General features: G+C 48.0%; 1 protein-coding gene across 1 annotated transcript in view; it reads right to left on the bottom strand.

The window, feature by feature from the left end:
- LOC147703163 (integrin alpha-X-like) overlaps positions 1 to 13574 on the bottom strand; it is a 278416-nt gene that overhangs the window by 42808 nt on the left and 222034 nt on the right. Inside the window, exons 20-21 of the mRNA XM_086931704.1 lie at positions 5942 to 6083; positions 626 to 736 (exon numbers count right to left, since the gene is read on the bottom strand). Of these exons, the coding sequence (XP_086787830.1) occupies positions 626 to 736; positions 5942 to 6083 (253 nt within the window). The remainder of the gene's footprint in view (positions 1 to 625; positions 737 to 5941; positions 6084 to 13574) is intronic.

The following is a 13574-nucleotide window of genomic DNA, read 5'->3' as shown; positions in this document are numbered from 1 at the left end:
ATGGGGAGCCAGGGAGCTTCCTGCTCTTTCCTGTAGCCGTCGGAGACAGGAAGAAGAGGATGGAGAAGAGGCAGTGGCCGTCCTGGCCAGGTAAGTGTTTCTGTTTTGTTATTTAGTTCTGTAACGCACCCCCTTGCCCCAGCTCCCGCCCCAGCTCCCGTCCCACCACTCCCGATCTGTAGCAGCCGATACTGGGCTGCCTACTGCTGGACTAGGTGCCGATGCCTTCCAAAGTCCCCTTGCGATGAAGCCATGGCAGGTAAGCCCTATGGCTGGATAACATTAGCTCATGAAACCAAATGGTCATGTTAATGTCAAGCCTGGCACAGATAATGACTGACTCTGCTCGCGTCGCAGTCTACTTACCTTGGGTACGCACTGGTAGGAGCAGAAGCGGGTGGGGGGATTTTGGTGAATTGTTTGAAATCTAAAAAGTGTATGGGTTGGAGAATGCATTTGAAGTATTCAGTGTATTACTTTAAAACCCAATAAAGACTATATACAAAAAAGGCTGACTACTACTGTAGAGAGGTTCGGTTACAGAAATAACACATGCAGCATTGCTCCATGTATGGGGGGGGGGCGACTCTGGTAGCTGAAAGAGGGCAATTTTAATTTTACTCACTTGGGTATTCTCTCGTAGGACAGAAGGGGAAACGTTGCAGATGATGCTCTTCTCTGATTGGTTGTTGGAGATGCCCGTCATGTCACAGATGAGGTTGGCCCTGCCCAGGGACTGAGATGAAAAAATTATCATTACCAGCATTATTCTGTGGTTTACTCTGTTGGCAAAACCATAGGGCATGCCTTTAGCCAGGGTATTGCTATATGCAGTATTCCATTTATCAAATAGTCATAGTCGATGTACACAGTGATAGCTCTTTTAAGCAGCAACTATAAACAGTGTTTACTCCATAAGGCAGTCACTTCATCGAATGTTCCCTCTAGACAGGAGACCCACTATGGCACATTCCTTCTATAAAGCCGTCACTACAGTGCGTGCCACTTGTATAAGGGTTTGCTCTTTGTGGGCCTTCCAACAAATATGCATATGATGTCCCAATTCTCCTCCACATTGGTTACTTACCAGTGCTTCTCATGACACCCCCCAACTCTCATACAATCTAGCTTAGAATCCTTTGCTCAAGGAATCTGGTCATCCCCACTAAAGATACCAGAGTCTTTTCAGACAGGAAGTCAAGTGACCACACTTCCTCCCAACTAAATACTGTCCAGTTCCCTAGCAAAAGTGACCTGGCCCAACTATCCATCATGTCAAATGGGAGCTACTTCTCTACCCCACAAATTCCCCACTTGAGGCTAGAAGTATTTCATCATCTTCTTTGGTCAATCTTCACCCCCTGGCAGTGGTGAGGCGTAACCTCAATTTTACATCACTGAAGTCATAGGGATTGTGAGCAATCCAAGCATCACACAAGGAACAATTATAGAAGACTAGCCTCGGCTATTCATCAGGAGGGTGGTATGGGTGTGGTCTGTTGTCGGTCGTGAATTCTGGAGCACACTTTTGCAAATATATTACTAAAGGATGGTGTAGTAGCGCTCTGTCATTTACAGTCATTGAAACTACAGAGCGTACAAATGATAACATGCGGAAATCGCTTTTCAGTAAATGTTTACTATTGACACATAACCAAGTAAAGTGTCTTCTTTTGTTTTGATCCTGTTCAAATCTTTGTGACCATCTCACTTTAGAATTTAAAAAAATGTACTACAATTGTGCTTTTGTAACTGCTGATATACTTTTAAAATATCTGAAATTATTTTACAGATATTTAACTGTTGTGTATTAGAAAATACTGACATCCTACATCCTTTCCTTTCATACTATTTGTACACCAGAAGAAATGTCAGATAGTTACAAATCCTCCAAGGTTTCATTCAGAGAAAACAACAATTTATATGTTAAAAGAATAAGCAATCATTTGTCAAAAGACATATGCTGACATTTGAACTCTGTTTCTAAACACACATAAAATATGTCAAGATAAAAATAAAAATTAAATGCCTCTTTACTGCTCATTCACCATCTGAACTCCAGGATGGCTATTTTGGTGGTGCTGCAACAACCCCACACCTCCAGTAATAGATCCTATACCCCCTGGCAACTCACTGAAGATGTTTCCCATTAGTCTGTTTGAGGGTCTTCTGATTTATTAATTGTCTTGGTCTGCGATCGCCCAGGTGCAATTGCTGTCCTGAATATAATGAGAAGGCCTCAGGGCCGGACTGGGAACTGAAACTGGCCCTGGCAAAGGGCTTGGCCGGCCCCCACCTCCCCCGGGGGGGTTATGGGTGCGACCGCGCTCTTTGCCAGGGCCGGTTTTCGGACGATTTTGTTACAGGGCCGCTTTTGCAGCTGTAACAAAACGGCCCCCAGGTGCCCAAAACCAGCCCCCACCCATGCGGCCCACCGGGGAATTGCCCGGTGCCCGCAACGTCCAGTCCGGGCCAGGAAGGCCTTGGACCAGCAATCTTGCGATCTGATCCAAATATTCTTTTGAATGGCGTCTGCAGGGTTTTGAAAAGCACTCGTCTGTGAACCCTCAGCCCAGCCCCAGATCTTGAATGAAATGAGCGCCACTTCAAATAGTCCTCGCCTGTGACTGATTACACATCTATTTGGCTCTGTCCATTGTGCAGAGTCAAATTTGTGGCACTCTAACCTTTGTGGCAGTGGCTTAACAAAGACCCCTGTGGAGCTGGGGGACCTACGGCTACAGGGGGCCCCCTCAGCACAGTACCCTGGCCTGAGAGCTCCTGAATGACTCCAGAGGGGGTACCCTCCATGTAGTTTGCAAGAGTACCCCCTCAACTTTCATTACACCACTGATTTGTGTCCTGCAAGTCGTCAAACACTACCACTGTTTTGGAGAGGTAAGCATTCCATTTAAGCAGGCAAACCTTGATTGCAGGCGGTCAGACTCAAATGATCACCTGAACCAACAAAACAGAGCTGTCACTAAACAGTCAGCTTGACTGCAATCCTAAACCAAAGATCAGTGCTTTGCCAAGCCATGATCTGGAAGATGTTAGGCTCGGCCGGCCAGGATGGCATCCACATGAATAAAACAAGCAGTGGTTTTACTAGCTCTATTCTCAGAGTGGCAGGTCCACAGTGCAAACAGGCCCAAGCACCAAAATTAAATTGCCCCCGTTAACGAATCAGATAGCTAGAAGGTGGCCCACATTTGCGAATCAGGGAACCTTTGAATTTGCAGAGATGCTGTATGGATGTTTTGCAAGAGATGTGAGAAAGCATCCATTTGTGATTGCTGCAGGCATTGTCTGTGGTAATATTATGGAAATCAACAGTAAAAACCGGCCCACCAGCCCATAAACAGGCTCACAAAGAAAAAGAAAATAGCTCACACATTGACCTGTCAGAGCAGCCCTTCTGGCACTGCCAGATTGCCCTAAAAGGCCAGTCCGACCAATACACCTTTCTGAACTATACCATTGGTGCTTTCACAAACCCTGGCTTGAAAACAGTCAGACCAATCCACTGTTCAGAAACAAGGGAAGATGTGTTGACTAGCTAAAGTTCTATGTGAAGCCAGACTCATTAAATGCCCTTAAGCAAACAAGCAGAACTTTCACCAAACCTGCCCTGCAATCAGCAGCCACATCCCTTATTATGTACCAAACAACTAGCTCGTCTGTCAACTCTAGCTTGAAAACCATGCAATTACTGCTGTGGTAAACCACTTGACAGTTTTTTGACAGAAGCTAGTCTGAAAATCATCAGACCCAGAAGCTATCAAAAACAAAACAGTAGCTTCTCAGCCAGCCCCATCTCTTCACTCCCATGGGTGTTTGGGTTGTGTGAAGTTTTTATTACATGAGCAAATTTCATGGGTCCAGATTAATGGTCTTCAAGTAATCCTGACATTTCCAGATTTTCCTTCCCCAATGTCCAGCAGTAGATTTTCTTACCCAAGTATCAGTGGGCCTGGGAAATACTGTTTAGCTTTTCCTCATGAGTGACTAAACAAATGTGAGGGAAAGGAATGCCAACCTGCATTAAAAAACACAACGTTGAAAATGTGGAATTTGCGACACTAAAATAATGCTCCAGTTTTCACACAATAGCAAAACTTGTGCGGAACCTTGCCATCTTCATTTTTATTTAGAGAGTTTTATATAGTGTGTACAAGACCCTTTCCGTGTCGGAGAGCTGTACAAGATTATCAAAAGGAAGTTATGAAATTAGCTATAAACAATAGAAATATATGGTCATGGAAGTAATAATTACAGTGGGAAAAACATGGAAAACAGCAGAAAGTAAGAAGAAAGGAACACAGAGTCTCTTGGAAATAAAGACATGGACAGGACCCTTTTGGGGGTGATGGAAGTATATCCTCAATGTTAAAGGAATCTGTCAGAAAGTAGAAGTTTTACTTCTTTTTTGAAGATGGATGTTGAAGGGTTGTACCTGATCTTGAGAACAAAAGAGTTCCGGATTTTTGGGATAATTCCGTAATAGGCTCGCTTGTAGGTTTTCTTTTTGTTGAATTTTTGTGGATTCAGTAGAAGGGAGCTTGTGCTTTGTGAAGATCTGTTTACGCCAGATAGGATCAGTTTCTGGGCCTGGTAAGGAGTGTTGTGGTGAAAAGCCTATGGATCATTCAAGCAATTATGAGGTAGATCCTAGTTTCATAGGGTAGCCAGTTCAGTGATTGGAGGTCAGGGCTGATATGATCCCTTTTTTTTTTACTCTGTGATGAGCCTTGTCCCCGCGTTCAAGGTAGCCTTAAACAGTGCAAGTTTGATATTTGGAAGGCCCCCGAGGGTAGCACTACCATAATCTAATTTAGATATCACAAGTGCTTAAATCTCTGTTTTGTAATCTGTCATGGGAAGGAAAGGTTTTAGTTTCCTCAGTGCCTGTAGTTGATGATTAGCCCCTTTAGTGGAGGCACTGATGTGGTTCTGCATGGAGAGGTTGTTGTCCAAGATTATTCCTAGGGATTTTGCTGTGTTGAGAAGGACTTGTTTCAGAGTTTCTGACCAACCAATGTCCAGATTGAAGGACTTTGAGCACCTCTTGTCTGCAAGCACTCTGAACGTGTGAGTCCTAAATATTGAGTAGGGTATATCGTTATATGTTAATATTGTAGCCATAATATTGAGGACAAAAATATTGATAAGCAAAAGAATGTTTACGTTTTCTATACCGAATTTCAACTCTATATAGTTTGATGATATTTATCATCACACTACATAGCTGTGGAGTTAAGAGTAGTAAACCATAATTCCATATGTGCACTTACCTATTTTGGATACGGTGTCACGATATAACAATAATCCCTACTCGATATTCCAGACTATAACCCATCAGCCTCTGTCTTGAAGGACATGAGGAGGAATTAATCACCTTGACCGCACAAACATTCTGACCCATCTACTATTCTCTACTAAATCACAGATGTTTGCACTGGTCCTGGTTGATGGGTGAATTTAGTGATTGACTTTGACCAGCCTTGGCATTTGAATAGTTATACCCTGACACTGTCTTTAACTAACCACATTGCATTATCACAAATCCCTGTCAGTGAGCTTCAAAATGCACTTGTTGTCCCTAACGAATGAGTGACCCTTCAATAAAATCTAACTGGGGCAGATAGAAGCAGTTAAGTCTGGAAGCGTCCACACTCAATTACTGTACTGAAGATAATGAGTGGTGTTTTAACCAACCATGGTGCTTATGGCCCCCTTGCAAACAAAGTGCCCAGTTGCTCCCACATCAAGTTATGAACCCAATCCCACAAAAAAGTCTGACAGGGCTGATCACAGCTTTGGATCTTAATAAACATCTTTTTGATTTGCCCTTCTGAAAGCAGTTCAACACTTCCAGTACATGAAAAGGAAAACCAAGGTCATGCACTGAGACGGACATCTCACTGGAACACCTCCATACCTGATGCGTGACCGCCTGACGGAAAGACAGCCCCATTGGATAGAAAAGCTTCAGTTGGGGACTATATGCCACCTCACCAATATTCTCCAGCACCACGGTTAGGTTCAAGAGGAAGCCACGGACTGCCACCAAAGCCACTGTCCTGTGAGGAGGATGGTGAGAGAAGGATTAGCAAAAGAGGAAGGAGATGGAGAGAAGGAAAATACATCTTTGGAAAAAGTGAGGAGGGCATTGGTGGTCCACATGCCGCAAGAGTGCAGCCTTACACAGGCAGTCAGGGAGGGGTGACAGGAGGTGAGCAGGCTGATTGGGGGGAGGCAGTGCAGCAAGTGAAGAGTGATGGCAGGTTCACAGGGAGCCAGGGGTTGCAAGTACTGCACAGTTGTGGAGCGGTGATAGGTGGAGTGCAGATGCTCCTTCACTTCATGCAACAGTAGAGATATGTTATCAGCTCTGGGGTGTGATTACCCCATCTGCAATAAGCCCAAATAATGCACCACTGCCCCTAGTTTACATTCTGTAGTTCACTATAAGACAGAAGTGACCCCTCCAAGATCCAGGCAGTAACTCAGCCCTCACCCACTCCACTGGAAACCTTGTACACTTCTACTTATTGCATTCATAATGTGCTAAACAGTCAATGCAGTTGTAAGAAGTAAGAATATAACCTTAAGAGCATCTGTTGTGCCCGGGGTCTCTCTACATCCAAATATGTGTTCTCTTCTCTGTTCTACATCTGAGGAGTACATCAAATGGGCATCTATACACATAGGCTAGTCGATGGTGGTGACCTAGTGACATTATGGCCTGCGAACTTCAACTATTTCTCTTGCACTTGGGCTGGAAACTTGTGAGCTATGCTGCTAAAATAGGTCTTAGTTAGCTCAAACCTCAACTTCAATCTCCAAAGCTAGGTTGACAGTTATCCTAAAGGGATGTGCATGTGTTAGTTCACTGAGGACTTCACTAACTGACTGATGTGGAAATATTCTGAAGTTTGTCCAACCATATCCAACAATGTTTACATCTTCATATGGTGCCTTGGTGTCCCTCTGCAACCACACACAATATGAATCAACGGTATGCATGCAAAAACAGAAGAAGCACTCCACTTCAAACGGACGCACAGCGTACTACGTGAAAAATTTCCACAATGTATTCCACACTTTATCAATAGTCCATGATCTTTATTCAGTTAATTCCAAACTATGTATCCAATTTTTTTCCACTTTTAACTCCTGCCACATGTGAAGCGGTATCTGTATACTGAAACTTATTCTGAATCAGATATGCCCATCCAGGCCTTTTTCCGAAACATGCTGTATACAAAATTCATCAATGATAGTGGATGTCATAGACCCAATGCATTTCAGGCTATAGGTAGCCTTTCTTTAGGGGTTCACTAAAACAGTAAAATATTCACTTTAGTAGGTTTTGACACGTTAATACGATTACAAATCAGTATATGATACCGACATTTCAAAACTAAACAATTCCATGTGATGTTATTACTTGAAACTAGCGTTTTCTCTCTAAGCGGGCTGTTTGCGCAAAACACATGTGCACTGATACAAGGTGTAGAAGGTGTTTTGCGCAAACAGCGCGCTTAGATTGAAAAAGACTTTGGATGGAGAGTTACTTTGATAGCATGAACAACCTACAGTAGGAGTAGTTTCTGTCCTGTAACTCCAGTTCTGTAGTAGGGGTATCTCTGTTATAGTCATAATCTAGTGAATAGTCCCGCCCATGTGCGCGGACCCCGGAGCAATCAAAAATAATCTCTTAAGCTGTCAAAACATGCAGACCTGCATAGACACTTAAGAGAGAATTTAAAGACAGATAATGCAGCCTATATCCACAGGCTACACTGTCCAATACTTCAACTGGAAATTCCACCAAAAACCACAACAGCACAGCCTGTCCAGGGTTTTCCACAGAGAAAAACCTTGCTTTGAACAGCAAAACCCTCTGGAATGATAGAGAGGAAGGAGTGGACAGACAAGCCCCATAGGCTGCCATTATGTGGCTCAAAACAGGATACTGTGCCTTTCAGAGAACTTCCCAGAAGCCTCACAGTATCCCAGAATGCAGTGCAGGTCCCTTTCACCTTCAGTTCTTTTTGAAGGCGTAACACGCCAGACCTGTAGCATTCCTTACATGAATATCTCTCTCCACCGGGGAGGAGGGTGGGCGCTTAGGACTATAACAGAGATACCCCTACTACAGAACTGGAGTTACAGGACAGAAACTACTCCTTCTGTAGTAGGGGATCTCTGTGTATAGTCATAATCTAGTGAATAGAATGGCAAGCCCATCCCCACACCAAAGTGGTGGTGGAGAAACGAGAAATAACACCACTATTGTGCGAACAAATTTCGCAGCGAAACCTGCCCAACCTGAACATCTGCCCTGGTATCAGTGTCCAGACAGTAATGCTAAGCCAAGGTATGGACCGTCTTCCAAGTGGCGGCCATGCAGATTTCTGCAATCGGAACATTAAGCAGCAAAGCAGTCGCGGCAGCTTTGCCCCTGGTGGAATGAGCCTTAGGTTTACCTCCTAAGGTCGTATTAGTCTGTTGGTAACACAATAGTGTACAGGACACAATCCACCTAGAGATGGACTGTTTTGAGGTAGCAAGACCGGTCCAGACTGATTCATAATTGTCAAACAATTGATCTGAACCACGAATATCTCTGGTGTTAGCCAGATAAAATTCCAACACCCTCCTAACATCCAGGGAATGTAGGGACCTTCCCGCTGGAGATGCCGGATTCTGAACAAACGTAGGCAAAGTTATTGTCTGATTGACATGAAAACCAGAAATAACCTTAGGAAGACATTTAGGGTGAGTATGCGTAACAACCTCAGCAGCATGAAATACAGTATAAGGTCCTTGGCAACACAACGCCTGAATACCACTCCCCCTGCGGGCCGATGTGATGGCCATGAGGAACGCCGCCTTCCAGGACAGATGCTGCAACGAAGCCCTATGAATAGGTTCAAAAGGCTCCTACATCAATCTGGACAGCACCACATTCAATAACCATGAAGGCGAAGGAAGCCAGACAGGAGGGAATTCTTTCTTCCAGCCTTCCAAAAAATCTTTGATCACAGGGATCTGGAAGAAGGAAGTCTGAAGGGCATTTCCTGTAGGCAGTCAGCGCAGCAATATGAACCGTAATGGATTAGACATTAAGGCCCGACTGCGCCAGGCGTAGAAGATACAGAAGGAAGACATCTTCCTTACATGTCGACAGGTCATGGTCCTTGGACTTGCACCAGATGCAAAAACTTCTTCCACTATTAAGCAGAAGAAGTCCTAGTGGAAGGATGCTTAGCCTCCTTCAGTATGTCCATACAAACTTCTGGTAGATTCAAATGGCCATATCACACTATCTCAGGAGCCATGCAGCCAAACTCAAAGACGAGAGGTCGGGGTGCAACGTCTGCCCCCTGAACTTTGCGAGAAGGTCCGGCCTGCAAGGCCTCCGTATGAGAGGACGGAGAGACCGGTGAAGCAGGTCCGTGAACCACCACTGTCTGGGCCATTCCGGGGCAATCAGGATCATCCGCGCCCTGGACTGGGACAGCTTGATGAACACCGCCGGAATCAAGGGAAAGGGTGGAAAAGCATACAGAAAGCTGTTCGACCAGTTAATCCAGAACGCATTCCCCTGCTTCCCCACAGGCAGTACCTGGAGGCGAAGTCTCGGCATTCGCCGAAGACTTCTCCTAGTACTTCGTCGTTTATGACCCACTCATGGCTTTCCTGAATCAGTCTGCTCAGCACGTCTGCCTGAGCATTCTGCACACCTGGCAGATGGGTAGCCGTTAGAGTCAGTCGCCAGATCGCCCGCGCCTCCTGCGACAGAGTGCGCGATCTCGAACCCCCCTGCTTGTTGAGGTAATACATTGTGGTCAAATTGTCCGTCTGTACAAGCAGAGAGTTGGTCTGGAAGGACGGAAGAAACGCCTTCAATGCCAAGGGAACAGCTCTGAGTTCCCAGAAAATGATGTGATACGTGGACTCCATCGGGGACCACGTTCCTTGTATCTGCAAGTCTCCGGAAAGCGCCCCCCAGCCGTGGGGAGACGCATCCATCACGACAGTCTGTGTGGAAATGTCCTTGTGAAAGGGAACCCCTCTTAGGAGATTTTCCGCTGAACACTACCACTTCAGAGACTGAAGAGCACGCAGAGACAGTCGTATCTTGTCGCCCAAGGATCCTTTCCTCTAATCCCACTGATCCTCCAAGCACTCCTGCAAAGGTCTCATGAGCAGCCGTGCATGTGGCGTGAGGAACTTACAAGAGGCCACCGACCCCAGTAGAGAAGACACCGTCTCCACTACCGTAGATGGGGCGGTCACAAGAGCCTGAGCCTTCCCAAGGGGAAATGATCGACTCTCCACCGAAGGAGACACGCTTGCTGACAGCGTATTGACGGAGGCTCCCAAGTACCGTATGCACTGGACCGGAATGGGGACAGACTTGGATATGTTGATGTGCCACCCCAGCTCGTTCCAGAGAACGCACGTCCTCTTGAGGTGCGCCTGAGCTTCCGAGAAGGAGGAGGCCTTGATCAACCAATCGTCTAGGCACGGTAGAGAAGCCACCTCGTTTTTCCACAGGCGTGCAGCTACCACTGCCATGCACTTCGAGAATAGTCTGGGCGCAGACTTCAGCCCGACTGGCAGTACTGTGTACTGATAATGATGGGCGGCGACTTGGAATCGCAGGATCTTCCTGTGTGCAATGAGCACATGGGAGTATGCATCCTGTAGATCTACGGCACCAAGCCAATCTCCCTGTTGCAGCTGAGTATAAACCTGATGCAACGACAGCATGCAAAATTCCTCTACTGCGAATCCACTTGTTTGCTTGTCGCAAATCCAGAATGGGCCTAAACCCGTTCCTGTCCTTCTCGTGAACCAGAAGAACCGGGAGTACAGACCTCTCCCCCGTTGAGACAGAGGTAACAGGATAACGGCCTCTGCTTAGAGCTCGCACCGCTGAAACCGCGAGCCGACCGGAGGAAGTGCGGGAGGAGGGCCGGTGAACCGAAGACTGACTTAGACCCAGCCGGTCTTTGTCCGCCGAGGAGCCACAAGCTCTCCCGCGTATGCGCACAATATACTTGGAAAGCATTAAATGGCGGCCCGGGACCACCGGCAAATCCTGGGAGGAAAAACGCCGCTAGAAAGGGCAGAAGGCCTCAGGCCGTTCTCCATGCCCCAAACCTACAGCCGTCCAAAAGTCTCCAATTCAGACTTCATGCGGGCCACTCACTACTCTCATGGCAACCCAAGGGTTGCCCAAAGAACGGGAAAGTAGACGCACACTGCTGAGCCGCAGGCTGCAGAGACGTCAGGCGAATAAAAGTATGGCAACGTAGGACAAACCCACAATACCTGGGGGTCGGCAGGAGAGAAAAACTTCGCTCCGACACCGATGCCTAGACCCGAAACTATCGGGCCCATTAGACCACCTCTTGTAAGGCTTCCCTCCTGTCTCTCGGCAGAGGAACCACAAATCGGTGAAGAAAACCCCCCCACAGAGGGATCTCACAACAACGGTCCAGCAACAGCGGGCCACAGCGCGAGGTCTACATGCCGCCACTCCTGCGACCAAGTCAGGAGCACGGTCGGAGCCAGAACCTTCTGCCAGGCGGTAGTGGACGAAAGGTAAGTCCCGCCAACCAGTAAAGAGTCGGAGAGGGACTCCCCGTACTCATGGCAGACGCATCCCAGGCATCAAGGCACGGAGGTTCGCAGACTGAGGGGCAAAGGGCCCCTGGGGTGGTGGACGGAAGAGGGAACCGAGAGGATTCTGAAACCTCCCCGGTGTTCTCACCAGTAGTGGTTGAGCAGGAGGCGACCTAGCAGACGCGCAGGCACGCAAGCACTCAAAACTAAGCAAAAGGACAAACGTCCCTCACGTACACGTGGCGAGTAACCACAAACTCCCCATCAGAAGGGTTCCTCGACGCTGATCAACTGCTCTGCGTCATGAGTGGAAGGTGCCGGGAACACAAGGTCCCCTCCTACGACGGGAGGCTCACCAAGGAGCGAGGCCTGGAACCAGACCCAGACGTCAAGAGCCGGCAGTACTCTGCGGCTGTAACCCATGACGCCGACCTCACTACGACGTCACCATCACTAAGACAGTGACTGTCTCTACGACAACCAACACTCAGACGTCAAAATGTCACTAGGTGTCAAACACGGAGACGCCGAGCCATCCCTAACGGTGACGTCCGGACCCAACGGAAGAGGGCAGAGCCCAAGTGGCCAATCCCCCAAAAGAAGCATCACTGCTCCATGACGTCGAGCCTCACCGCTCCATGAGGTCTAGCCTCACTGTCCCATGACGTCGAGCATCCCTGCTCCATGACGTCAAGCATCCCTGCTCCATGACGTCGAGCATCACCGCTCCATGACGTCGAGCATCACCGCTCCATGACGTCGAGCAACACCGCTCCATGACGTCGAGGCACCCCATGACGTCGGGGAACCCCATGACGTCGAGGTACTTGACATAGAGACACTCCCTGACGTCGACGTCGAGACACTCCCTGACGTCGACGTCGAGACACTCCCTGACATCGACGTCGAGACACTCCCTGACATCGACGTCAAAACACTCCATGGCGTCGACGTCGAGACACTCCATGGCGTCGACGTCGAGACACTCCCTGACGTCGACGTCGAGACACTCCCTGACATCGACGTCGAGACACTCCCTGACGTCGACGTCAAAACACTCCATGGCGTCGACGTCGAGACACTCCATGGCGTCGACGTCGAGACACTCCATGGCGTCGACGTCGAGACACTCCATGGCGTCGACGTCGAGGCACTCGAGGCCCTTCATGACGTCGACGTCGAGGCCCTTCATGACGTCGACGTCGAGGCACTCCATGACGTCGAGGCACTCCATGACGTCGAGGCACTCCATGACGTCGACGTCGAGGCACTCCATGACGTCGACGTCGAGGCACTCCATGACGTCGAGGCACTCCATGACGTCGACGTCGAGGCACCCCATGACGTCGACGTCGAGGCACCCCATGACGTCGGCGTCGAGGCACCCCATGACGTCGACGTCGAGGCACCCCATGACGTCGACGTCGAGGCACTCCATGACGTCCAGGCACTCCACGACGGTCCCAACGCCGACTGGAACTGCGTCATAGCTCAGACGTGCCCTTACTGGGGATAACCCCAGAGATTACAGCATGGGACTCGGTAGAGGACCTACCCTCACCTCACCCAGAGGCTGAAGATGCCTTCAAACTCCTCTGTTTGAAACGTGGAAGCCGAAGCCCCCTAGAAAAGAAGGTACAGAGAAGACAGGTGTCCAAAGACACAGGCAAGCACAGAGTACAAACCCTGTGAGCTTCAGCTTTGGCCTTCAGTCCAGCTGCAGACAAAGCACATGTCAGACTAGAAATAGTCTAAAGACAAGAAGACTGCAGAAATTCTGCCAAAAAACCACAGCAGAATGCAGATAAAGGCCATAGATGTCGAGTGAAGCTACAAAAATCCCAAAATATCACAAAAATAGTATAGAAAAAGCTCAGAAAAGAAGAGCTAATGCTCCAGGGTCCTGCTAGCAGGAGCCGGAAAAAAGA

The sequence above is a fragment of the Lissotriton vulgaris genome, chromosome 7, assembly GCF_964263255.1.
Source record: "Lissotriton vulgaris chromosome 7, aLisVul1.2, whole genome shotgun sequence".
Taxonomy (NCBI): Eukaryota; Metazoa; Chordata; class Amphibia; order Caudata; family Salamandridae; genus Lissotriton; species Lissotriton vulgaris.
Note: the sequence above shows the minus strand (reverse complement) of the source record. Positions and strands in the feature narration are given on the sequence as shown.